The sequence below is a fragment of the Peromyscus eremicus genome, chromosome 11, assembly GCF_949786415.1.
Source record: "Peromyscus eremicus chromosome 11, PerEre_H2_v1, whole genome shotgun sequence".
In the NCBI taxonomy this organism is placed as follows: domain Eukaryota; kingdom Metazoa; phylum Chordata; class Mammalia; order Rodentia; family Cricetidae; genus Peromyscus; species Peromyscus eremicus.
Window position 1 is genome coordinate 62,422,946 of NC_081427.1, and position 27,388 is coordinate 62,450,333.

At 38.0% G+C, this 27,388-nt stretch overlaps 2 protein-coding genes across 2 annotated transcripts in view; both read left to right on the plus strand.

Moving 5' to 3' along the window:
* Xrcc4 (X-ray repair cross complementing 4) overlaps nt 1-27,388 on the plus strand; it is a 296,572-nt gene that overhangs the window by 244,904 nt on the left and 24,280 nt on the right. The gene's annotated exons all lie outside the window — the stretch shown is intronic.
* Nucleotides 1,641-3,634, plus strand: LOC131921715 (sentrin-specific protease 2-like). Its single transcript, XM_059276446.1, has one exon. It carries the CDS (start codon nt 1,917-1,919, stop codon nt 3,402-3,404), a length of 1,488 nt encoding a protein of 495 aa, XP_059132429.1. The 5' UTR covers nt 1,641-1,916; the 3' UTR covers nt 3,405-3,634.

Consider the following 27,388-nt stretch of genomic DNA (forward strand, 5'->3'; position numbering starts at 1 on the left):
GAACAAGGAAAACCAACTGAGGTATATACAAAGATATTTCAGGAATGCAAGAACCCTTCACTAATTTTTTTACAAAGGCTGACCACAGCTCTAACAAAAGCTGTGTCAAATAAAGAATTAAGAAAAGTATTAACTGCCGGGCAGTGGTGGCGCACGCCTTTAATCCCAGCACTCGGGAGGCAGAGCCAGGCGGATCTCTGTGAGTTCGAGGCCAGCCTGGGCTACCAAGTGAGTTCCAGGAAAGGCGCAAAAGCTACACAGAGAAACCCTGTCTCGGAAAAAAAAAAAAAAAGAAAGAAAAGTATTAACTGAGTCCTTGGCATTTGATAATATTAATACAGAATGCAAAAGAATACTTACACCATTAAAGTTTAAATCAGCTCCTTTAGAAGAAAGGATTCAGTCTACTAATGGTGTTGAGTCTCTTAATGATAGTAATGAGGCTTGGATAGGAGAGGCAATTCCCAGAGGTAGAATAAGGCCCCCTGGTACCAAATATTTTAAATGTGGTACACCAGGTCATATAAGTAAAAACCCCTTCCTTGTCAGAATAAACAATAAAAGCTAAGAGTCCCTCTCAGATGGAAGGAAGCTGAGCATCAAGGAAGACTCTCAGAAGAGCCAACCTCAGACCAGCTACCTAACTGAAGCAGAAACCACCAGCTGCCTACAGGGGTTTAGATCAACTGAGTCACTTGGAAAGGACACTCTCCAGCCTGTTGAGTTGCCTGCAGGGTGTGCAGTGTTTCCTGGTTCCCAGCTTTTGTGAGCTGTCATGCATGCTGAGGGTGGGTTGTGATGATACACCTGTCTTTGAGTCATTTCTACTCCTGTAAATAACCTCTCACCCAAATTACTGTAAGTAACCCCTATAAAACTTAGTTTACCAAGTTGGACTTTGGTGATATCTGTATTTTGATCTGTCCAGGGTTCTCTGTCTGGGGAGAGTACATATGTGTGTTTCATTTCTCCATGAAAAGTTTTGTCACACAACAGTACCTACTGGGTTTTATAACTGTAAAATTCTCTTTTTTCTTTGTAATTAGTAAGGATATCATGAGGAGCCATTTTGAAGGGCAATTATATTTGGTTTTCCAATATTGGCCATGATGGACAATTTCCTAAAAGACAAATGTACTAATCAGGACAAACTAGATTGTACTGAGACAATCTAGGTAACCCTGTGCTCTACAGAAGGAAACTGACATGTCTATGATTAGTTCGCAACACTCTAACCCTTTTTATCCAACTCCTGGACCCATTTGGGGGTGAGCAAGGCCGCCACCCTCCAAAGAACACGTGTTTACGTTCTTTCAGGTCATGTCACAATCAGCTATGGAACCTTGAAGGCTGTGGGTAGGGCAACCTCGGAGTCAGGCATCACTTGTGAGGCTTGCCTCTGATGTGTTAGCTGCATGGTTAAGGCCTGGTGTCTTAACGGTGGCTAGGACAATCTGTACAATTTCGACGTTCTGAGTCTTTAGCTGGTTACTGAGCCCTTGCGGTACCCTTCTGAGGAAGGAGTCCTAGAATTCCACAGGGTTTCCCCCAGTGGACCCCAGTGAACTGCCAACGTTTGATTATTCACCCATCAGTTCCCATTGCCAGCTGAACTGGCTTCATACTCTGACTGACCTGACGTCCAAAGTCAACTCTTGTTTATAAAGAAAAGCTATTCTGAGCTCTTCATCCTGTGGACTGAAAGGTTCCTGACCTTGAACCAACTTGTGGATTATACTGTTACTGGAGTAAGTAATTCTTCAGATATCAAGGTGACTAGCCCAAGAATACCCAGCCAGAGTCAGGCAGACAGTTGCATTCATTTGGAAATAGGAAGGCTATACCATACTGGGGAGCCAGCACCCAGCAAAGGCCAATTCAGAAGTGAGTCCGTGTGGCAACCTAAACAGTGTGAGATGGAGATGAAGCCTGAAACTTCAGGGCAAGGTCAGAAACGAAAATACCAGGATGAAGGTGGGACGGAGATCAAGTCTGAAGCTTTGGGACAAGTTAAAAAAGTGAAATGCCAGGATGAGGGTGCAACGGATTTGGAGTTTGAAGAGCCCAGCAAAACTCCAAAGCGGATACCTCAGAAACAGCAAGACCTAGAGCTTCAAAGTCAACAGCCATGCAAGGATGAGTTATGGGAACCCCATCAAGAAAATCTAAGACAACTAAAGCCCCTAGAGTGGGGTAAAGGTCCACAGGAGCAGGCTGTAACTGGGAGAGAGTCTGGGGATGGTGGGAAGGGTCGCAAGCGGCCCTGTTGCCTCATGGAGGAATATGCTGAAAACCACCAAAGGCAAAAGTACCAAAGGTTACTGCAGCACCTTCAGCCCAGTGATCATATGAAATCTGACCCACAGAGGGCTCACACAACCCTAGTAGATACCGTGAAGATCAAAGATTGTGTGGAAGGGCACAGTCATGGATTCAGAACAACTCAGTGTGATCCTAAACAATCCACTGTTGTTGCCACAAAGGAATGTGTCTCACCAGACTTGAAAGTGAGGACGTGTACAGAGAACTCTTCTGATACACAGAAGAAAGATGCCATAAACCTTGAAGGAAGAAGAGGACACCACTTGGAGCCTGACTTGGTAAGAGCAGAGGCTCAAGTCTTCCTGCATAGTGGCAGCAATAGGTCACTCCCCAACAAGATGCCAGTAGTTATAACAGAGAAAAAGCCTGTTGCAGAACAGGAAAAGGGGAGAGGAACAGATGAAGTCCTTAGTGTTACAGAGGACATGGAAAAGGAAATAAGAAATGCACTAGGTCCAGGACCCCAGGAAGAAATCTTAACTAGTGCATTCAAACTGCATATTACTCGAGGAGATATCCAGACACTAGAGAATGGTAAGTGGCTCAATGATGAGGTTATCAATTTTTACATGAATCTTCTGGTTGAGAGAAATAACAAAAAAGGGTACCCAGCTCTTCATGTGTTCAGCACTTTCTTTTACCCCAAACTAAAGCATGGAGGCTATTCTTCTGTTAAACGATGGACTCGAGGAATAAAACTGTTTGAAAAAGAAATTATTCTAGTACCTATTCACCAGAAGGTACATTGGAGCCTGATAGTAATTGACCTAAGAAAACAAAGTATTGTTTACTTTGATTCAATGGGACAGACAGGGCAGAGTATTTGTGAGACCATCTTTGAATATTTACAAAATGAGAGCAAAACTCGAAGGAACATTGAGCTGGACCCTTTGAAGTGGAAAAGATACAGTATGGCTTCAAAGGAGATTCCTCAACAACTCAATGGGAGTGACTGTGGAATTTTTACTTGTAAATATGCAGATTACATTTCTAGAGACCAACCACTTACCTTTTCTCAGCAACACATGCCCATCTTTAGGAAGAGGATGGTGTGGGAAATCCTGCATAATCACCTACTGTAACAACATCCACCTGGATCCTATGGAACTGGTACACTTTTCCATCGATGTTTCTATATACCTCACGCAAGATGGGTTGAAAAGATTTAAAACAGATACTGAGCTGCCTGACATGGAGGAAGCCCACTCTCTTCAATGTAGTCCTGACCTGGGGAGTCCTGACCAATGCCATCTATACCTGCAAGTAACTACTGCAAGCTTAGAAACTGCTGATCAACCCACACAAGAACACATGTTCAAACAACATTGTTTTAATGTTGGATTTAGTTTATGAATTATTTTAATGTTGAATTTATTTTATCAATTGTTTTAATATTGGATTTAGTTTATGAATTGTTTTAATGTTGGATTTAGTTTCTGAATTGTTTTAATGTTAGATTTAGTTTATGATTTTTTTCTTCTTCCCCCACCACCGATTGTTTACGTTTTCACTCGCTCATTTGTAAACCTTGGCAGTTTCCATTTTATAATATTCTCTAATTGCCAACTCTATTCCTTGTTTGAACTGTTTATTCCTGAAAGGAATGCCCATCACTATGTCATTCTCTGCCTAAGATCAGGAGGGACATCAGCAAGAAGAGGCAGGAAGTGTTAACTAGCATCTCTAATGATGGAGTTGTATCTGTTAAATTGAAGCTGGAGGTGTTTTTTTTTTAAATGTATTTTTTTAAAGCTTGAAAATAGTACAAGAAAGACAATGAATTGCACAGACTGATGCTTTCCTGACCCATCACATTCTACTGGACTTGCATAGGATGCAGGACTGTTGAGAAAAGCATCGTGGTTACTTTAAGACACATTCTTTCCCAGAATTAAGAAGACTTGCCTTAGGTTTTGGAAGTTGATTAGAAGTAATTATAATGGTAAATATCCATATTATTATATTGAATCCAAACCTCAGCTTTGCTAGGACTATATTGAATTATTTGAAAAGTTTGATTCAATTTAATGTTATGTTTTTTACTTAATTCATTACGTTAATATTGCTGTATCCCATTCCCACTGTGGAAATAGGATTTTACTAATTATACAGTAATCCATTTTACATGTGATGAACTATATTTAACTTTTCTTTTCATTATCTTACAGTTATGTTTACAAAATTTTTATATAATAAAGTTTAAAGTTGTTCAAAACATATATTGCAATAAAAAATGAGTATTTTTTATATATTCTACCTACTAAAGTTAAATCAATATTAGATAAACAATTTAAGCAGACCTTTTATCCCAAGTAAAATAGAAGCAATAATTAAATGTCTACCAATAAAAGAAAACAGGACAAAAGAAAAGAAAAATAACCAGGACGAGATGGTTTTAACATAGAATTCTACAAGGCTTTTCACAAAGAGTTGAAGACAATACTCAAATTATCCCACAAAATAGAAACATAAAGAGCATTGCCCAATTTTTTAAGAGGCCACAGTTATCCTGATACCTAAATCACATAAACACTGTCCAAAAATGAGAATCACAGGCAAATTTACCTCATGAACACTAATGCAAAAATTCTCAATAAAATGCATGCAAACTGAATCCAATAATACATCCAAAAGATCATCCACCATGAACAAGTAGGCTTCATCCCAGAGTGCAGGGATGTTTTAACCTATGTAAATTTATAAATGCAGTCCACCATATAAACAAACTGAAAGGCAAAAACTAGATAATCATCTCATTAGATGCAGAATAGGCATTTGACAAATTGTAGCACCTCTTCATGATTAAAGTCCTGAGTGATTAGGGATACAAGAGACGTACGTCAACAGGATAAAGGCAACACTAGGATAATCAATTCCATAGCCAACATTAACTTAAATGGGGGTGAACTCAAAGCAATTCCACTAAAATTAGGAACAAGGCAAGGTTGTTCACTCTCTCCATACTTATCCAATATAGTACATGAAGTCTTAGCTAGAGCACCAAGAGGACTGGAGAAGATCAAGGGGATCCCAACAGGAAAGGAAGAAGTGAAAGTATCTTTATTTGCAGATGATATGATAATATACATAAATGACTCTAAATATTCCCCCTAGAAACTCTAATAGCTGACAAAAACACTTTCAAAGAAGTGGGAGGATCAAAAATTTAACTCAGGAAAATCAGTAGCCTACCTATATTCAAAAGACAAATGGACTGAGAAAGAAATCAGAGAAACAACTCCTTCTACAAGAATCTCAAAAATTATAAAATATCTTGGGGCAACTCTAACCAAGCAAATGAAAGACTTTTATGATAAAATCTTCAAGTCAAGTCTTTGAAGAAAGAAATTGAACAAGATATCAGAAGATGGAAAGATCTCCCTTGCTCATGGATTGGTAGGATTAATATAGTAAAACTGGTCATTCTGCCAAAAGCAACCTACAGATTCAATGCAATCCCTATCAGAATTCCAACACAATTCTTCACATATCTTGAAAGGGCAATTTTCAGCTTCATATAGAAACCCAAAAATCCCAGGATATCTTAAACAATCCTGAAGTTTCCATTGCACTAGGTTTCTAGCTTGTCCCTGACCTGTACCCTGCAATCCAGTTTTCTCTTCTGGTACTCTCTCCCTCCATCCTCTCCACCACACCTGATGCCTTCTGTTCCCATCCCCCCACTGCACCCACCCACCTGCCATGTCTATTCTATTTCCCCTTCCCCTCCTTGTTATTTAGCTTCTCTGGGTCTGTGAATTATAGCATCCAACAAACCAAATAATCCTGAGAAAATTAAGAATTATGGTCAAGTCCTGACTGGAATAGTCTGTGAGGCTGCATTGTCTGAGCCATTGTCTGAGCTGCATTGCCTTGAAGCTTTTCTGGATGTTGGATCATCTGTGTCATGGCGTCATTGGAGACCTTTTAGGGAGTCTTGGCTGATCAAACCATATGAGCCTGGAAGCAATCCACAGGTTCTCATCTTCTGTGGAAGCAAAAGGAGAACCTCTTTTCCAAAGCAACATATCCTTAGACATAAATTTTGAAGTCAAGATACCTTTAAAATACTGATTTAACTCAGCAGCCTTTATTAATCAAATGTCTTTCTGCAGTTAAAAATCCCAAAGACAACACAATGCAGATTCTCTCTGTAATATCCATCTTTACGTGGCTTATCTTTTATATTCGTATTGTCCCTTTCAAGATTTTATTTTTTAATGCCATTTTTTATATAACTGTATATACTCCTTTTCCTCTCTTCCAAGCCTACATACATTTTTTACACACAATATAAACTGTTCAGAGATTTATTTCATCTGAATCTGTTTTATTGTGAGTGTATGTTCCTTCTCTGACCAGGATAGATTTTAAACTGCTGAACTGTGTTTTTAGGACTGAAGCAGTAGCCTTGGCTGCTGACTCTTCCCATTTCAGCTTTTCAGCATGGTGGAGGTAATTCACCTCCAGCTCTGGGAGCCATACTCTCTGCCAACTCTGGGAGACAGTGGGTTCATGCCTCCATTCAGCAGCATGTAGCCCAGAAACCTTTTTTGTATGTGTCTGTACCAGCAAAAGCTAAATCCACCACGCAGCATACTGCACGGCTTGGAAATGCCTCTGTGTATCACAGCAGGAATCTGCCATGCTGCAGGTCAAGACCACATGCCTCAAACCCACCATACTGTAGCTCAAGACTGCAGGCCAAGGCTTGCCTGAGAAGACGGAACTAGGAAGCTGTTTATAGCTCCATTTTAGAATCTTTTTTAAAGCTTTGTCAGGTTTTGGGTGGAAATTCTTGCTCCACGTTGGGCAGCCAATTGTAGTCGGAAGGGTTCTCCAGTCCTGTAAGGCCCCCGCAGTCCTGTGGCCCTCCTATAAAACAATCACTCAGAAGCTTATATTAATTATAATTGCTTGGCCATTAGCTCAGGCTTTTTATTGACTATTTCTTACATTTAAATTAACCCATAATTCTTATCTATGTTTAGCCATGTGGCTTGCTACCTTTTCTCAGTTCCGCCTTGTCATCTTGCTTCCTCTGTGTCTGGCTTCGGCTCCTGACCCTGCCATTACCCTTCCTGTCTCTCTCCTGCATTTCTTGCCTGGGTATAACTTGACTTGCCATAGGCCAGAGCAGCTTCTTTATTAACCAATCATAGCAACACATATTCACAGCATACAGAAAGATATCCCACAGCAGGTGTTTTCATTATATTTTTAAATTTTTAAAATAAGTGCATCACTCATACTGTATGTGTTTTATTAGCACTACACCATAAGTACCCTGCTTATATTCTGTATCATGTGTTTTTGTAAGGATCATCTGCTAAAAATCAATGTACATCATTCTGGTGCTTTGTAGAACATTTTATTGAGGCATACATGGCAATTTCTTGTCTGAAAAAAAATCAAAATAGTTGGATTCACTTTATTACATAGATTAATCAAATTTTTCCCATTGAGACTTATAATTTATCAATTTAGAGAGCTCAGGTATTCTTTAAATTAGTACAAAAAATCTTAGGTTGTCCACAATTTTCTTTAATATAAATAAATTATTCTTTATCCGTTTTTAATATTCATATCACAGGAATTTATAAATTGCTACCAAATTACCCCTCCTAATGAATATTAGCAGATAAAATACATTTATTCTTCCACAATATAATGTGTCCTCTTTGAAGTGGAAATGTATATCCATAAGAGGATTGCTTTATTGTGTTTTGTATTTTATTCACTTTAGAAGGTTTGATTCCTGGATAAAATATAAATAAATTTAGAAAATAAGATAACTCTGCTGATAGCTTTTAAATTCTTTAAACATCTATGTAAGTAAAACACAAACCAATACACTAAATTTATATATCTTCTTGATGGGGGATTGATATACTCAGAAGCGAAATAAGCATGTCAGAGACACACTGGTAAGGTCAAGGCTTAAGATCTGGAGTTTGAGAACTTGGGTTGTGTACCTTTGTCATACCACATGTGTAGACGGTTTGGGATTTGCTTATCATCCTTTCCCCTTTTGAATTTTCATTCATAAATGAGAATATTAAGGGACTCCACAGGTAGTTCAATGGTTAAGAGCACTTACAACTCTTCCAGGGGAACCAAGTTCAGCCCCTCACCCATGTCAGATTGCTCACAACCACCAGTGACTGCAGCTCCAGGGGATCTGAAACCCTATTCCGGCTCCTTAGGGCCCACATGTGGTATACATTCATACAGACACACATAACACATGGATTAAAAAAATAGAAAGATTGGTTGAAGTAATTATTAACATAAGACAATTATTAATATGTTCACATTTATGCATGTGCCAAGACAGAGGTCAGAGGTTAACTTCTGCCATGTGGGTGTCAGGGATGGAACTCCCGTCAGCAGGCTTGGTTACAAGCACCTTTTCCAACTAAGACATCTCACGAACCCATTTGTAGACTTTTTAGTGGCTCCATTTCTGATTGAAACGGCTATTTCTCTTTGATATCTTTCTTAATTTGGAATTGGGAAGGCTAGAACAATAAAAATGTGAAGATGTCTCCCTAGGAAAACTGCAGTGTTTTTTCCTATATCAGTGTTTATTACTGGCATGGCACAGCTGAGTGGGCAAGGGGTTCTATAGAGGAGTTGTTGGATAGATAGAAGGTAGAATGTTGTCACTTAGAAATTCACTCTTCTTGTGTCACAATCAGATATTCATTGTCCAGGTTAGACAAGCAAAGCTGTTCCTTAAAAGATCTCTACGTACTGGTCCAGTTAGATGTCTCAGTGGCTTCAGGTGCTTGAAGCTGAGCCTGACATCCTGAGTTCAGCCCTTAGAACCTACAGGATGCAAGGAAAGATCAACAAACTCACTCCTGCAAATAGTCCTGTGACACCCAAACATGTGCCATTGCGCACACACACACACACACACACACACACACACACACACACACACACCCTAAATAAATCAGTATATTTTTTTAAATCCATGCCTATCTATTACTTACCTACCAAAACATTATGATTTGTTTGAGGTGCTCTTCTTTTGTGACAGCTGTTAAACCTTTTGGGAAAGAAGATGGACGTGAACAAGTACGTCTTGAGTCAGTTTCAGGAAGAGCATATGTTTATCTCTAAATATATATGTGTCAGATAGGTAAGTAAGGTAGATAGTTATCAAACATAGATGTGCACAATTGCTTTCTTTCCATCTGTATATATTGTAACATGAAGAACTCATGGGTATTCTGTGAGTGAAATACAAAAAAAAAGATTAAGCAAAACCACAGGTTTTCTAAAGAGAAGTGCAGTTTCCATAATTTCTGGTAGAATAGACTGTTATGTAGAGTTTACTCCTTGAACTGATAAATAAAGAAGGACCTGGCAAGTACCATGTTCCCCCCATCCCATACTTTTGGGAAACTCTGAAGAAAGAGAACTGGCCTGGGATTCAGAACACACACTAGCATGTTAACTTGATTGAATCAATACTTCCCAAATATGTTTGAATTTAAAGTCTTTTTAAATGGAGTATTTTGTGAGATTTTATAAAAAACACTGGCTCAGAGCATTTTCTTATTAAAATTACTACAATTTGTACTTAATGTCCTCAGAAAAATTAGGATTGACTAAGTGTTTCTTTGCTGAAGAATTCGGAATGTTTTATGGTATTCTTTACCCGCAAACTGAAATACAATTTAAAAGCAAATATTTAAATATGCTTTTACAGTCTCATTGTTTGCCTTATGGTAATGAAATGTAAATACTGTATCTAAATGACATTTTGAATGTTTTTGTATTCTCAAAATCAATTCAGTGTTATAATTCCTTTCTGAAGATGATGTTAGTTTACAATTCTACAAGTTACCCAAGAATACTTCCCTCTCACTCCAGACTAGCTGGCATCCCAAAGCCCTGCACACGGGACACTTAGGACACTTTGCTTTACTCTCCATCCTCTCTCCTTCCCTCCTTTCTTCGTTCATTTCTAATTGGTTTGGTCATCTAGCATAGTAAACATTTTTATAAACCCACAATTAAATTAAATGTGTTCTGTTATTTATTTCCTGAAGAGATAATAAAAAGTATTTTTGATTTCTGTTCACAAGGAAAGAGAGAGTTTTCTGTAGCTCGCCATAGATATAATGGCAGGAAAATGTGATCTTTTTAAGTCAATATATGGTAATTGGGCAGGATTAGTCACAATTGTCATAAACAACAAGAATAACAATGAGATTTATTACAAGCCTGTTTCTTGCCCAATGTAATTGTATTTAACAATTATGAGTTGAAATGTGAATGAGGATGTGGAACTTTGTGTTGGCCTGCTGACTCAGCTCTTTCTTCCAGGGATTCATTCCCAGGCCGCCGCCACTGGAGACTCTGTGTCTCTAGTAATTGAACCTCTCTTTCTTATTTCTAACCAATTCGTTTCTTTCTTCCCAACGAAAATTGCAGTCCTTTCTCTGACAAAAATCTCAATGACTCTAACTCTTTTAATTGAAGATAGATTTTTTTATTATAGTCTATGTTGATTATAGTTTCCCCTCCCCCAACTCCTCCAAAATTCTCCTTACTTCCCAGCCACATAAATCAGCATCTTTTATTTCTCTCTCTCATTAGGAAACAAACAGAAAATTTAATAATAATAATTATGGTGATGATAATGATAAAATAATAATAATAAAATTAGAAAAAATAAAAACGAACCAGAATAGTACAAAACAAACAAAAGAAAAGGAGCCAAAGAAAAAGCTTAAGAAACACACAGGAACACACACAGGTCCCATTAAAAACCACAAAACTAAAAACCATAATATTAAAAGGAAAAATCATTCTAAAACAAAGACCATCAGAAATGCATTGAGTTCATTTTGTGTTGGTGTTGGCCATCTACTAGGTAGCTGGTTGTGCTACCTATCCTTCAGAGTGGTTTTTGTACCCAGTGAGATTCCGTTGGAGAAAACCAATTACTCATTTGGGAGTACTTACTAATTGGAGATAGCTTCTGAGTTAGGCATGTGGACTTGTGTCCCTGTCCCCGCTCAGCACAGGGATCTCTGCGGGTCCTATCCTGTGTAGGCCCTGTGTGTGCTGCCATAGTCTCTGTGAATTCCTATGTGTATCAGTCCTGCTGTGGTTAGAAGGCCTTGTTTCCCTGTGTCCTCTGCCCCCTCAGGCTCTTACATTCTTCCTGCCTCCTCTTTGACAGGATTCCCTGAGCCTGAGGGGACAGCTTTGATGGAGGCATCCCATTTGGGACTGAGTGCTTCAAGGAATTACTCTTTGCACACTGCCCTGCTATGGGTCTCTGTATCCGTTCCCATCTACTTCAGGAAGAAGCTTCTCTGATGATGGCTGAGCAAGATACTGACCTGGGAGTATAGCTGAATGCCATTAGGAATCATTTCATTGCTACGTTCCTTTAGCAGAAAGTAGAACGTGTTTTCTGCTAGGTCCCTGGCCTCTGTGCTGTCAGGTTCTTGTCCGTGTAAGTAGTGTCAGGGATGGGTTCCATTTCGTGGGGTGGGCCTGAAGTCCGATCAGGTATTTGTAGGTCACTCCAGTAAGTTGTGTCACTATCTGACCAGATTATCTAGTAGGCATGTCATGTCACCAGTATAGATAGAAGAGTTTGTAGATGAGTTGGTGCTTACCTTTCTCTTTTGGTAGCTTGCAGAAAATACCAGTCAGGAGCAGGTGAGGGCTCTAGGTAGACACCAGCTTGACGTCTCCGTGGTCAGTGAATTCTGTAGATATTGTATTAAGCAACAGGTCCTTGCTGTCAGTTTGTGGAGAGAAACCAATAATCTTGGCAATAACCTACGTTGTTTGGGACTTCCCATGGGGCCCCTTTGGTCAATAAATCAATTAGATATAATCCATTCCTAGAATTAGAAGCTTTATTTGGTGACTAGAGTTGTCCAGCAGGAGCTCTGTTTCCCACATTATTTGGCAATTCCGTTTAGATCACCTTCATATTTGTTATAAGAAACTTCGACTATTAGATTTCCATATGACCCCTCATTTGGCCTTTAGTTTTAACTGTCACTCCCCATATTCCCTCCCTCAAACCCCTCATTCTCCCCTCTTTAATCCTGCCATTCTAGCCACCACTATTCACCCATAACCATCTGTTCTATTTCCCCTTCCTAGAGTGATCCAACCCTCCCATCTAGTCCCTTATTCTGTACCTGTTATATCAGATTACCTAAGAAAAAATTAGGCATTGTAAATACACAAGTATTTATGATGTTAAACAAAGAAGATTTTTAAAGTATCCTTATCTTACTTTTCTATTACTCTGAAGAGACACCGTGACCAAGTCAACTTATGAAAGAAAGTATTTCATTGTTGGCTTGCTTATGGTTTCAGAGGGTAAATCCATGACCACCATGGTGAGCATGACAGCAGGCAGACAGGCATGGTGTGGGAGCACTGGTGTGAGCTCACATCTGGTGGGTTTTTCTTTTGTTTGTTTGTTTTTTGTTTTTTGAGACAGAGTTTCTCTGTGTAGTTTTTTTTGGTGCCTGTCTTGGATCTTGCTATGTAGACCAGCCTGGCCTCCATCTCACAGAGATCCATACATCTCTGCCTCTGGAGTGCTGGGATTAAAGGCGTGTGCTACTGCTGCCCTGCTGTAAGCTCACATCTTATCTGTTAAGTGGAGGCAGAGAGAGAAGGGAGAAGGGAAGGAGGGAGAGGAGAGGGGGGAGAGAGAGAGAGAGAGAGAGAGAGAGAGAGAGAGAGAGAGAGAGAGAATGGAAAGAATGTATGCACACTTGGGCCTTGGCCATGGCCTAGGCCTGGAATGGGTCTCTTGAAAACTCATAGCCCATTCCCAGTGACACACCTCCATCAACAAGATCATACCTCCAAATCCTTCCCTAAATTGTCCACCAAATAGGGAGCAGGCATTCCACTATGAGCCTTTGTAGGCCATTGTCATTCAAACCACCACAGTCCTTTAAATTAACACCACAAAAATAATCAATATATAGATATTTAAGGTGCATTTTATAAAAATATGTATATGGCATTGATATCTAATTCTTCTGGATTGTTTTTTAATTTCTTTTGGAACTGTTCAAGGATACTTTATTTGGAACACATTCTTTTAATCATATATAGGTAAATATCGAATTTTGTAGACTCAAGAACAAAAAAGCAAATTATGAGATGAAGAAGACAACATGATTGACATTTAATATCATTTGAAAGCAACCACACACTTGAGCTACATGCATAGGGAGAACATTGGGTGTTTTGTGCCAAAAACATATAGTTAAAAGATAGTGAGGTAGATCAAAAGGAAAGATTTGGTGTTGTTGCATTTCTACAGATGTAATGTGATATTTTGAAGTAGTCTCAACAGCAGAAATTTATCTTCATTATACTGTGCTATTAGAAGTCGCAGACTCCCAAGAGCACTCATGATTCTCAACACAGCTGCTAAACAGCTACACAAAATATTTTAGGAGAGATAGATATCGAATAAATGTGGCTTGTCAAAGACACAAGGAAAATCATCATTGCAGCATGTTCTACTTAGACAGCTTTCTTTTTTATCTTTTTTTTAATTTTATAATTTAATTTTACATATCAGCCACGAATTCCCTTGTTCTCCACTCTCCCCCCTCCTCCACCTTCCCCCCAGCCCACTCCCCATTCCCATCTCCTCCAGGGCAAAGACTCCCCTGAGGATTGAGTTCAACCTGGTAGATTCAATCCAGGCAGGTCCAGTCCCCTCCTCCCAGGCCGAGCCAAGCGACACTGTATAAGCCCCAGGTTTCAAACAGCCAACTCATGCACTGAGTACAGGACCCGGTCCCACTGCCTAGATGCCTCCCAAACAGATCAAGCTAATCAACTGCCTCACTTATCCAGAGGGCCTGATCCAGTTGGGGGCTCCTCAGCTATTGGTTCATAGTTCATGTGTTTCCATTTGTTTGGCTATTTGTCTCTGTGCTTTATCCAACCTTGGTCTCAACAATTCGCACTCATACAAACCCTCCTCTTTCTCACCAGTTGGACTCCTGGAGCTCCACCTGGGGCCTGGCCATGGATCTCTGCATCCAGTTCCCTCAGTCATTGGATGGGGTTTCTAGCATGACAATTAGGGTGTTTTGTAGCTGGAGAATTTCTCTCCAGCTCCCTCTAAGTCCTGCCAGTCCCGGAACCCACTTATAAAATAAACACACAGACTCTTACATTATTTAAACTGTTTAGCCATTAGCTCAGGCCTATCATTGTTTAGCTCTTACTCTTATATTTAGCCCATTTCTATTAATCTTTACTTTGCCATGTGGTTCGTGGCTTACCGGTACCTTACATCTTGCTTGTCATGGCGGTGGCTGGCAGGTCTCTCTGACTCAGGTAGTATCCTTCTGAGGTCTTTGATGTGGTTAAAGACTAGATACTTACAATTTTCCTTAGTTATGATAAAAGATAAGTTAGATATAAAACCTTAAACTCACAAATATAAGATAGATATCTTCTTTTATATTATAACTATAATTCTTACTCAATAATTATTTTGTTATATGTAATATTACCATGTTGAAGTTAAAACCTTCCTTTTTGAAAAAGAAAAAAAGGGGAAGTGCTGTGGATATTGCTTTATATAAATAAAGCACTGATTGGCCAGTGACCAGGCAGGAAGTATAGGCGGGACAAGGAGAGAGGAAAATTGAGGAAGAAAGAAGGAAAGGGAGACCGGCTGGAGCCACCGCCAAGACAAGGAAGATGTAAAGTACCGGTAAGCCACGAGCCACATGGCAGAGTATAGATTAATAAAAATGGGCTGACTAGAAGAGTGAGAGCTAGACAATGATAGGCCTGAACTAATGGCCAAGCAGTTTAAATAATGTAAGAGTCTGTGTGTTTATTTTATAAGTGGGCTCCGGGACTGGCGGGACTTGGCTGTGGGAGCTGGAGAAAAATTCTCCAGCTACACTGTTTGGCCATCCTATCACCAGTGTAGGTCAGTTCAGGCTGTCTCTCGACCATTGCCAGCAGTCTATTGTGGGGGTATCTTTGTGGATTTCTATGGGCCTCTCTAGCACTTTGCTTCTTCCTATTCTCATGTGGTCTTCATTTATCATGGTCTTTTGTTCCTTGTTCTCCCTCTCTGTTCTTGATCCAGCTGGGATCTCCCGCTCCCCTAAGCTCTCTTTCTCTTTACCCTTGCCCTTCATTAACCCCACTCATGTCCATGTTGTTCATGTAGATCTCATCCATTTCTCTGTCATTGGGCGATCCCTGTGTCTTTCTTGGAGTCCTGTTTTCTGGGTAGCCTCCCTGGAGTTGTGAGTAGCAGTCTAGTCATCTTTGTTTTACATCTAGTATCCTCCTATGAGTGAGTACATACCATATTTGTCTTTCTGAGTCTGGGTTGCCTCACTCAAGATGCTTTTTTTCTAGATCCATCCATTTGCCTGCAAATTTCATGATGGCATTGTTTTTCTCTGCTGAGTAGTATTTCATTGTGTATATGTACCACATTTTATTTATCCATTCTTCAGTTGAAGGGCTTCTAGGTTGTTTCCATGTTCTCGCTATTACAAACAATGCTGATATGAACATAGCTGAGCAAGTGCCCTTGTGGTATGATTGAGCATTCCTTGGGTATATGCCCAAGAGTGGTATAGCTGGATCTTGGGGGAGATTGATTCCCAATTTTCCAAGAAAGCGCCATATTGATTTCCAAAGTGGTTGTACAAGCTTGCATTCGCACCAGCAGTGGAGGAGAGTTCCCCTACCTACACATCCTCTCCAGCATAAGGTGTCTTCAGTGTTTTTGATCTTAGCCATTCTGACAGGTGTAAGGTGGTATCTCAGAGTTGTTTTGATTTGCATTTCCCTGATGATTAGGGATGTTGAGCAATTCCTTAAATGTCTTTCAGCCATTTGAATTTCCTCTGTTGAGAATTCTCTGTTTAGACCTATAGCCCATTTCTTAATTGGACTGTTGGGCATTTTGATGTCTAATTTCTTGAGTTCTTTATATATTCTAGGTATCAGTTCTCTGTCAGATGTGGGGTTGGTGAAGACCTTTTCCCATTCTGTAGGCTGTCACTTTGCCTTGTTGACCGTATCCTTTGCTCTACAAAAGCTTCTCAGTTTCAAGAGGTCCCATTGATTGATTGTTTCTCTCAGTGTCTGTGCTACTGGTGTTCTATTTAGGAAGTGATCTTCTGTTCCAATGCATTCAAGACTACTTCCTATTTTCTGTTCTATCAGGTTCAGAGTAACTGGATTTATGTTGAGGTCTTTGATTTACTTGGACTTAAGTTTTGTGTATGGTGACAAATATGGATCTATTTGCAGCCTTCTACATGTTGACATCCAGTTACGCCAGCATCATTTGTTGAAGATGCTTTCTTTATTCCATTGTACAGTTTTTGCTTCTTTGTCAAAAATTATATGTTCATAGGTGTGCGGATTAATGTCAGGGTCTTCAATTCTATTCCATTGGTCCACATGTCGGTTTTTATGCCAGTACCAAGCTGTTTTTATTACTGTAGCTCTATAGTAGAGCTTGAAGTCAGGGATCGTAATGCCTCCAGAGGTTGTTTTATTGTACAGGATTCTTTTGGCTATCCTGGGTTTTTTTGTTTTTCCATATGAAGTTGAGTATTATTCTTTCCAGGTCTGTGAAGAATTGTGTTGGTATTTTGATGGGGATTGCATTGAATCTGTAGATTGCTTTAGGTAAGATTGCCATTTTTGCTATGTTAATCCTGCCTATCCATGAGCATGAGAGATCTTTCCATTTTCTGACATCTTCAATTTCTTTTTTCAGGGACTTAAAGTTCTTGTCATATAGGTCCTTCACCTGCTTGGTTAGTGTTACCCCAAGGTATTTTATATCATTTGTGACTATTGTAAAGGGTGATGTATCTCTGATTTCCTTCTCAGCCTGTTTGTCAATTATATATAGGAGGACTACTGATTTTTTTGAGTTGATCTTGTATCCTGCTCTGTTGCTGAAGGTGTTTATAAGCTATATCAGTTCCTTGGTTGAATGTTTGGGGTCACTCAAGTATACTATCATGTCATCTGCAAATAAGGAAAGCTTGACTTCTTCCTTTCCAATTTGTATCCCCTTAATCTCCTTATGTTGTCTTATTGCTCCGGCCAGAACTTCAAGTACTATATTGAATAAGTATGGGGAGAGCGGACAGCCTTGCCTCGTTCCTGATTTTAGTGGAATTGCTTTGAGTTTCTCTCCATTTAATTTGATGTTGGCTGTTGGCTTGCTGTAAATTCCTTTATTATGTTTAGGTATGTTCCCTGTATTCCTGATCGCTCCAAGACTTTTATCATGAAGGGGTGTTGGATTTTGTCAAATGCCTTTTCTGCATCTAGTGAGATGATCATGTGGTTTTTTTCTTTGAGTTTGTTTATATGGTGTATTACATTGATGGACTTTCGTATGTTGAACCACCCTTGCATTCCTGGGATGAAGCCTACTTGATCATGGTGGATACTTCTTTTGATGTGTTCCTGGAGTCTGTTTGCCAGTATTTTATTAAGTATTTTTGCATCAATGTTCATGAGGGAGATCGGTCTGTAGTTCTCTTTCTTTGTTGTATCCTTGTTTGGTTTAGGAATCAGGGTAATTGTAGCCTCATAGAAGGAATTTGGTAATGTTCCTTCTGTTTCTATTGTGTGAAACAATTTAAAGAGTATTGGTATTAACTCTTCTTTGAAGATCTGGTAGAATTCTGTGCTGAAACCATCTGGTCCTAGGCTTTTTTTGGTTGGGAGACTTTTAATGACTGTTTCTATTTCCTTAGGGGTTATTGGACTATTTAAATAGTTATCTGGTCTTGATTTAACTTAGGTATGTGGTATCTATCCAGAAAATTATCCATTTCTTTTAGATTTTCCAGTTTTGTGGAGTAGAGTTTTTTGAAGTATGACCTGATGATTCTCTGGATTTCCTCAATGTCTGTGGTTATGTCCCCCTTTTGATTTCTGATTTTGTTGATTTGGATGTTCTCTCTCTGTTTCTTGGATAGTTTGGATAAAGGCTTGTCTATCTTGTTGATTTTCTCAAAGAACCAACTCTTTGTTTCATTAATTTTTTATATTGTTGTCTTTGTTTCTATTTTATTGATTTCAGCTCTCACTTTGATAATTTCCTGGCATCTATTCTTCCTGGGAGACTTTGCTTCTTCTTGTTCTAGAGCTTTCAGGTATGCTGTTAAGTCACTAGTATGAGATTTCTCCAACTTCTTTATGTGGGCATTTAGTGCTATGAATTTCCCTCTTAGCACTGCTTTCATAGTGTCCCATAAGTTTGGGTATGTGGGAACAGCTTTCTAAGAATAAGATTCCTAGTCACCTTATTAGTTCCCAAACAATTCAAAGAAGCTGGTACAGTACTCCATGTGCCTATGGAGGCTTGGCAAGGTTTTAAGTGATTGATTATGTTATTTGATTTATATCGTTAGAAAATCAGTTTTTCTTCTATATGTGATTGAAAGTGGCAAGAATAGAATGCTCAACGATGAGTTAGGAGGCTGCTGTGGTCCAGATGAGACAGAAAAAGAGGAATGTGTCTTCAGGACTTGAAGCTTGATACTTTTCAGCAGCAGAGAAGAGGAAGGAAGCATGGCCTTGATATCCCATCCAACAAAAAAACTGAAAGTTAGCAGTGTTTCATGTGAGAATTGTAAGTTGATAAATTAAAATCTAATTTAATTTACTATGTTTTATAGGCTGCACAAATCCACATGCACTACAGCAATCTATATGTCGACCTAAATTTATGTATTTATAAATTATTAATGATTTATTGTAAGTTCAAAGAAATTCTTTCACTTTAGTAATAGTTTTCTTCTAGCTGCCGTATTTTCTCTGTTCATTATTTCATAGAACAAGAAGACTACTATGTTTCTAAGTCCTATGTGACATCATGGTAGAAACCTTTTAGTACATTGAATAGATAAATAGAAAACCAACAATCAAGTTGTTCTTCCCTGAAGCTGTAGAATATCATTTCTTAAAGCTTTTTTTTAAGGTTGAATCCTAATATCTCTGGAGATTAATAAACATGTAACAAAGGAGAAGGAGATGAACATGTACAATTATAGAAATAAACAGACTTAAGTAAAAATAAAAGTTTCTTTCCCAAAGAGTTTCTACTGTGCCCCCTGGCCTCTCAAAAGGGACATACATAGCCCCAAAGAGCTTATCTGACTGTGGAATCTTTGTTATTAAAAATCATACACCAGCACAGAACATGTTTTCTATGGCCAACTTACTGTTCTTAACCTTGGCATGTTTAATAATCTACATTGAACTTCTTTCATTAAAATGAACACAAACACCGTCAGAGGAAAAGAAGCATGCTTTGTGGTCACCTTGACACCTGTGTGATGGAAGATCAACCTTGGGAGTATGCCGACAGTCATTCTGAATTTGTGTGCCGTGATAGATGTTGAGAGAAGCTAATGAGGAAATTGCAACAGAGAATCATAGAAAGAAAATACCTCAGATGAAAATGTGACCAGGAAGGCCTCTTGGAATATTTAAGCTGCATATAAACAACAAACAGGAATGTTTTTTAAGTGAGATAGTCAATTGAGGACCTGTGCAAAGGCTGTGTAGGGACTGGCAAGTAGTTGTTATTATTCACGGATACATATACTGGATATCTGGATCTCTCTCTCTTTTCTCCATCCCTCCTTCATTCCCTCCTTATCTCCCCATCCCTCCTTGCCTTCCTGTGTTAGCATGGAGAGGTAAAACTATCCAGATCACACAGACGCTAAATGCCTGAGTTCAGAGACTTGTATTTTATTCAGTGTGCCTAGAGGGGCTTTGGTAAAGTTTTAAATAGTTATGTTATTTGATTTATATTGTAGAAAATCAGTTTTTCTTCTGTAAGTGATTGAAAGTGGCCAGAATGGAACTCTGAGAGGCGAGTTAGGAGGCTATTTGATTTGCTATTTGCCACCCAGGCAAAAAAAAAATACATTTACAAACTGTATTTCCTTAAATCTCAGTGCTTAAGAAGTTATTTTTCTTGACTTTTCTATGGTTATAGTGTGTGCGTGTGTGTGTGTGTGTGTGTACATTCTTATGTGATACATAGGAAATTTAAATAATTATTCATTTCAGTTCACAAAAATACATTTTTGCTTTTGAGAGCTAGCTGTAAAGAAATGTATCTAACACTAATGTATTTTATATGTTGGCAGTACTAAAGAGTAGGACTGTAGAATGCTTTAAAATTAAATGTCTCCTATGTATATGAATGTATGTAAAGCTGTATGTGTAGTCAATGGTATATTAAAATGATACTAAGATTCTCTTTCTTTTTCTTAAGTCTTAAAGATCCTTACCTTAAAGGCTGGTTTTTAAGTGTCTGTTTTTAAGGAATTTAAAACTATATCCTACAGTATTCCTTGTTCACCCAAGTGTTTTACACTAATGTCCACATATTTAGTAAGCCTAGCTGTGATTGCTTTTCTTCAGGGAGGAGTTATTACATTTCTTCTGAGCGTAGCCATATAGGTGAAGGTGTTTCCTTTCAATCTGAGCAAGCATTGTATTCTCCATCCTGTTTATGGTCATTTATTTCTGACCATATGCCTGCTTTTACATATCTGTTTCTATGATAGTCTTTACTTCCTACAAAAATTGCCATTCTACAGCATGCCATTTCACCTTGAATTCATTCAGGCTAAGGACAAGCGTTTCCTATTAGTGCAAGGCACTTTCATGCTTTGTCTCTCCCATAGTGCAAGCGTTCCAGTACTTCATTGCCCTTTGAAGTTTAGGAGACTGAACTCAGAAAGGAGAATGACATTAGAGGAACAGGAAGATAGAAATATGATAGAGAATTTGGTTGACATTGTATGAATTTGAACTTTGAACTTTTCTGAAAACTGTGAGATGGAACTATAAATGTTCTAGCAGTGCTGGGGAGACATGTCTGCCATGTGTTAGTGGGTCAGATTTGTAAATCTTGCTATATATCTGTCCTAGCTAAAGTTCATTTTCTTCTGTTCAGTGAAAAGAGATGTGTGACAAATCCCTGCTGTGTCTATAAATGTGCCTGGGGCTTTACAGTGCTCCGTCTGAAGCTGTGTTGTTAGATAAAGGAGTTTTCCTGGAGAACAGAGGTGCTGTTTATTATAAACTAGCTCTGATTATTTCTTACAGCACTGTTTTATGTGGTGTTAATGTGAACACAGAACTGTCTTTTGTTAGGGTTTGTGGGGTATGGGTGTATTCCAGTCCTAATTTTTTTTTTAACCTTTATATATAAGCTCACATTTTTGTCTCTTTAGATATACAGCATTTAAGTTGTTTTGTTTTGCTTAATTTTGATAGATTGGATCTTTTGCTGATATGGGGGGATGGACTGCTTCTCTTCTTTCACTGGCTCTACATTTGAACATACTGTTTTAACTTTGCATGATATAAAGCCAATCAAGTACTCCCCACTCCTTCAGACAGCACTGTTTTATTTACTGGGAAAGGTTTTCTGGCGTGCACATTTAAACAATGATGCACTGTTACATTCAGAAACCCAATAGAAGGTTTTCATTTGAGTGTTTTCACCACGATGTTAAATAACCCATACATGTATCAAAATGTCACCTGGTAGCCTATAAATATTTTTGTATGTTTTGATGTACAAATTATTTCTGTGATTGTAATAAGTAATGGTTATTTTATTATGGTTAGTTGGCACCTTTGGACAAACACTATTGTCCTCCCATTCCCATGTACATGTTACCTATGGCTAAAGTAACCACAAGTTACATGGTACTCATTTTTCTTGAGAATTCTTAGAATTCTGTTATCAAGGTGTTTTCTAACTTTGTTTCTGATACCTGGGAAATTTTTATAGTACTGTAATTTTGGAAATATAATCTAACAAAAACCCTACAAATAATATAAGAACAAAACCTGTTAAAGAGACAAAGAGCATTGCTTAGCCTACATATTGTTAATGATTTATGAAGTAAACTGAGAGTGAAATAATGATTCAAGTGAGACTAATTTCCTGGTTTAAATGTTGCAAATACAATGAAAGAAAACTTGGATAATATTGTAAATGATGCATGGAAAATAAGGAAAGATTTAAGCATTAATAAAATCCATTTATTTGAATTCAGCCACAGTCAACTGAATTGCATGGCAAGAGTTTGATTAGGAATAGATAGAAAGGAAATCATAGATTACCCAGAATAGTTGCTAATGTAGGTCTATTAAGCTAATAAAAATGACAGCCAGTTAAGTTATTCTTGATCTTGTATTTCAGAACTCAGTGTATAGATATTATCCCAAAATAGAAAAAAACATGTGTACATGCTTCATGCCAGATCTCATAAATCATTGTCCAAACACTCTGGGCTTAGTAAAGATCACTGTATTTATAAGACTTGAATCAAGTGCTACTATTATACCTCATAGAAAAGTAAGACAGCTAACACTTCTATTTATGAATATTCATTAACTTCAAGAAATAGGAAAATTAGTAGCTATTGAAAACTAGAACTTTTCATCATATTAAAGTTTATTCATGATTAAGTTGTATGCTCATCTCACTTTAAACATGAAAAGAAAAAGACTTCAGTTCGTGAGATCAAAATCAATATTAATTTCCCATATTTGGCAATCTAGTCATATTTCAACACAGGGCTAAACTTAATAAAAACATCAAGTAATTGGTACATCTGTTACAGTTGTGTCCTCTTCTCTTAAGAATGATTTTTAAAATATCAAATTATTATCAGTTTTAGGTTAGTAGGAATAGTTTCTTAAACGGAAAGTATTGGTACCAAAGACATGGTATAATACAGTGTTCACCCTTGTAGCTTGATAGTTTGCAGGATTTATGACTTCTCCAATTGAGTCATCAGTACATGGTCCTGGTGGAAAGTGGGTGACGTGAGCAGAGCCACAGACAGCACTCTCCCACCCTGACTCCAGTGAGAGGCTGATTAGGCAACAGGATCCTGCCCTGGTGAAGTGCTGCAGCTGGGCAGGCATGAGCATTAGAGATGCTGGAAATTCTGAGTCATCCTTTTGGGGTTTCTTTTCTTGCATGAAGCCCGCAATAAACCAGAACATAGACCAGAACAGAGAAGGGAAATGAGGAAACAGAAAGGGAAATGTCATAACTATAAGAGGTATCAGGAGTCAGCCCTTTGATTACTCTCTGTCTGTAGGAGTAAGGATTCGGGGATAATTGCATTGGGCTTTCAGTGTCTTTGCTGTGAAAGAGGAAATTTAACTTCTCTCTCCTATCACATAGTGCAGGATTATTCTGACTAAATGATGCAAAGAAATTTAGTTTTTCCTATAGTACTTTAGTCTGATATACTCGCTCATGGAAGAATACCAGAAGGCTCCAAGAACTCTAATGGGATTTTTAATTTCATTATTTCAAGCTAGCAATTTTAGTTATTGGTTCTAGTGTCTAGACAGTGGCTATACATTGTTTCTGCTAATTGCTTAGGTCTTGGAGTGAGAATAAATACAGAGTATGGGCAGTATTCCATTTATGAGCATCTTGCAAGCACTTTTGACAGCTTTGACACATATTCGACCCTGAGGGCTGCCTAGCTTTCTAATACATAGTTCAATATAATTTAGCTAAAGGATACACAATAATAGAAAACACTTTTAAGACAAAGTAGGACTCATTTTTTTAAGAAAACTATAAAGAGTACATTTAGCTATTTTAAGAAAGTCGTAAGCTGCATATCATAGACTGGGGACATGGTATCAACTTAGTTATGGCTATCAAGAAGTTTAATCAAATGGTTCAGTGCTGGGTTTAGAAATGTTATAGGTAAGGCAAAAATCTCATGAAAGATTCAGAAACATGGAAATGGAAAAAGAAATATGTGTAAGGAACAAGAAATAGGTTAATTTATAGCCAAAATGAAGGACATAATAGTAAGGGTAAGAGAGATGAAATCCAAGAGGCATTTATGTGTTCGTGTATATACTACATGCACAGGCTGTAGAAGATTGGCCTAATAGAGCTATAGAAATAGCTATATATTGTAATAGAATAGCTTAGAGTTAACACTGAATGTTAAAATTCATGCTTCACTTTTGTGAAAAAGCCTTTGAAAAGTACATGATATATTCTGTGTCTTACTAAGCATATTGTACATTCTTCTTTCTATGACTGTCTCATGAATCCTTAAATATCCCTCAAATATTCTTGAAGGGCCAAGAAAATTGTTGGTAAATCAAAGGATCTTAGTGATATATTCTCTTCCTTTATTCTCAACTCATTTCAACTTTTCACCATTTTGCTTATTAGAAAACGTTCACTTGAAAAACAATATTCTAACAATAAAAAAAGTTTGAATCTAGTAAGGAAGTTTGTGTGTTGTCCACTAAGATAGTATTTGCTCAGTCTGAGCATTCTATTTCTTTTAACATATGGACACAAACCACCTGGATCGAGAGATGGACTGAAACAGAAACACATGGATTTATAAAAATAGTAAAGCAGGGTGTGGCTGTTTGAATGAAAAGCTATAGATATAGGAATAAGATAATATCTGTTACAAAACGGTTTGCTTTTAACCATTTATATTTTGAAGAAAACAGTAATCTTTGTTAATACATAGATTCACGTGTTTGCAAACTAATTTCCTGGTTTGTTGGAAAAATCAATACTGAAAGTTTTCTATACATTTAAACATTATTTTTATACTTTGAAGCCTTAAGGCTTAAAAGGCCTTTGAAAATAGTGTTCTTTGAGGCCTATGAAAGTAAAAGTACTTATAATATGGCATGTTCTTTATAAGAAACATATTGAATGTATTTCAACTGAGCATCAAGTACAGAAAATATCATCCTCTGGGTTTTTAAAATTAAATGGTGCAAACTAAAATTTATCCATATAATCTACAAACCACTCATTAACATTTGTATTATATAATTATACAATTTTTGTTCAGTTTAATCTTACTTCATAATTATTTCTGTTAGCTAATATTGTCAATATACTCCCAAAATTGTATTTGCTTGTCTATCTTTCCATATGTGTGAACTCATAATACAAGAACCACATTTTCCACTCTTTTGCACAAGGGGCAGATCTTTACATAATACTACCCTTAGAAATATATTTAGAAAGCTTCAGCAGGCTGTTCATGGCACTCCATTAATTTAATAAGCAAAATTATCAAATCTTAAAGTTACCTTGGTCTCCATAAGGCACTCATTAGTATTTGCAACATGTGACTTTCACATTGCTTTTGAACAAAAGAAAAATATATTGTAGTCTTCTAGAAAATAGATTGAGGTTTTAGTTAGAAAGGAGGGAATTTTCCCCAGCACACAGTGATCAAAATCATTTCTATCATTGACTGGCTATGTGAGAGAACAGCAAGTTATTACAAAATTTGAAACCAATTTTATGTTATAGGTCTCTTAGAGAAAAATTAGATATTCTTTTAAGCTCAGTCATATGTATCTTCTCTTCATATACTCTGTAATGTGTAGCCCCTGTGAATGAAAAGTAAAATGGTATTTTAAATATTATGGTGATAAAAGCAATAGCCCATGGATCCCCAAAGCCTTAAAGCTGAAGTCATATTGGCGACGGTCCGGAGTGGGAGAACGTCTGTTTGACTTGCACTGTGAAGAGAGGAGGGCAGACGATCCCACAGAACAGGGCCATGGGAGCCAAATCGAGATTGCCTCTGGGAGTTTGTAGCTCTCCAGGCTTGATTTCCCAGTAGGAGCTGACTAGAAGGGAGAGGTGTGATTTAGAAAAGACGTAAAGGAAATTTTCCCTTGGGCAACACTTACATTTTCACATTTATTCTGTGTGCCTTTGTACCTTTCTGCATTACAGAGTAATGCTTCCTGCTGTCCCTCAAAAAAAAAGTCAAAACCCAATTGCCTGGAATCTGTGAAAATGTGAAAGTGTGGTGACAAAAGAGTGGTTTGCCAAGATCAACATGACAGTCATTGGAACCTGTGATTGTTACCTTATAGGACAAACTAGATTTTCAGCAATAAATAACTCAAGGATCCCATGGTGCAGAGAATCAGGATGACCCTAAATGAACTCCAAGTGTGTCTGTGTTAGAGGGAGGAAAAGAAAATTTCAGATGGATGAGAAAGAGCCCATAGGCTAGAGGGGACAGAAGATGCTGAGCTGCTGCCTTTGAACATTTAGAGAGGTGGCTTGAGAAAAGCCATGCAAAAATTGAAACTCTATGCAATAGAAAGGCCAAGGAAACTGGTTATCCCATGGAACCACTGGTTAAAACATAATCCTGTCAGCACCTTGATTTTAACTGTGTGAGAGTCATTTCAGATGTGACTTTCAGAACTGTATGGAACATTTTCTGTTTATGAAATGCTCAACTTTGTGGTCATTTATCCATAGCTATCCAATAGACATTAGGAATTAAGTTCCTGCAATCATGGGGAAAACTAGACTAGGCTCTAATTGCTGTAGAAATGATCCATTTAGTCTGCCAGTAGAACATGAGAAGCTGTAGTTTAAGCTAGCAAGTCCCTCTGTGTGACAGCCTGACAATTTGTGAATGGCCATGAGAGCATATAGTCTGTCCACCATCTCTCCGCATACAGAACTTATCATCACTATTGCAAAGACAATATGGTAATAGCATAGACTAATGGAAGGGAGTAGAATGGATGACCCAGAAAAACAAACGAGCAAAAAACCTTTTCTAAAAGTCTATGATATATAAAAGACTACAAAAATTAAACAGTAAAGAAAAGTATATTCAAATCCTCCAGTCAATAAATAAGCTGTTGAACTGTGGAGACAGTATTCAAAACAACTAACATAAATGGCTAGTAACTATTTGAAAAATCATTCAGTGTCTTTAGTCATCAGGAAAATGCAAATGAAGTGTTCTGGGACTCCATCTCACCCCAGTCAGAATAGCTAACATCAAGAAGACAGCAAAGATTAGCAAGTATCTGGGAAAAGAGAACTGGGAAAAGAGAAAAACTTATTAACTGATGGTGGGAATTAATCTGTGCAGCTACTGTGAAAATCAGTACGAAGACTTGTTTACAAACTACAAACAGGGAC

What these genes read in the sequence shown, in the direction of transcription:
- LOC131921715 (XM_059276446.1), top strand. Translation starts at nt 1,917, where the DNA reads ATGGAGATGAAGCCTGAAACTTCAGGGCAAGGTCAGAAACGAAAATAC.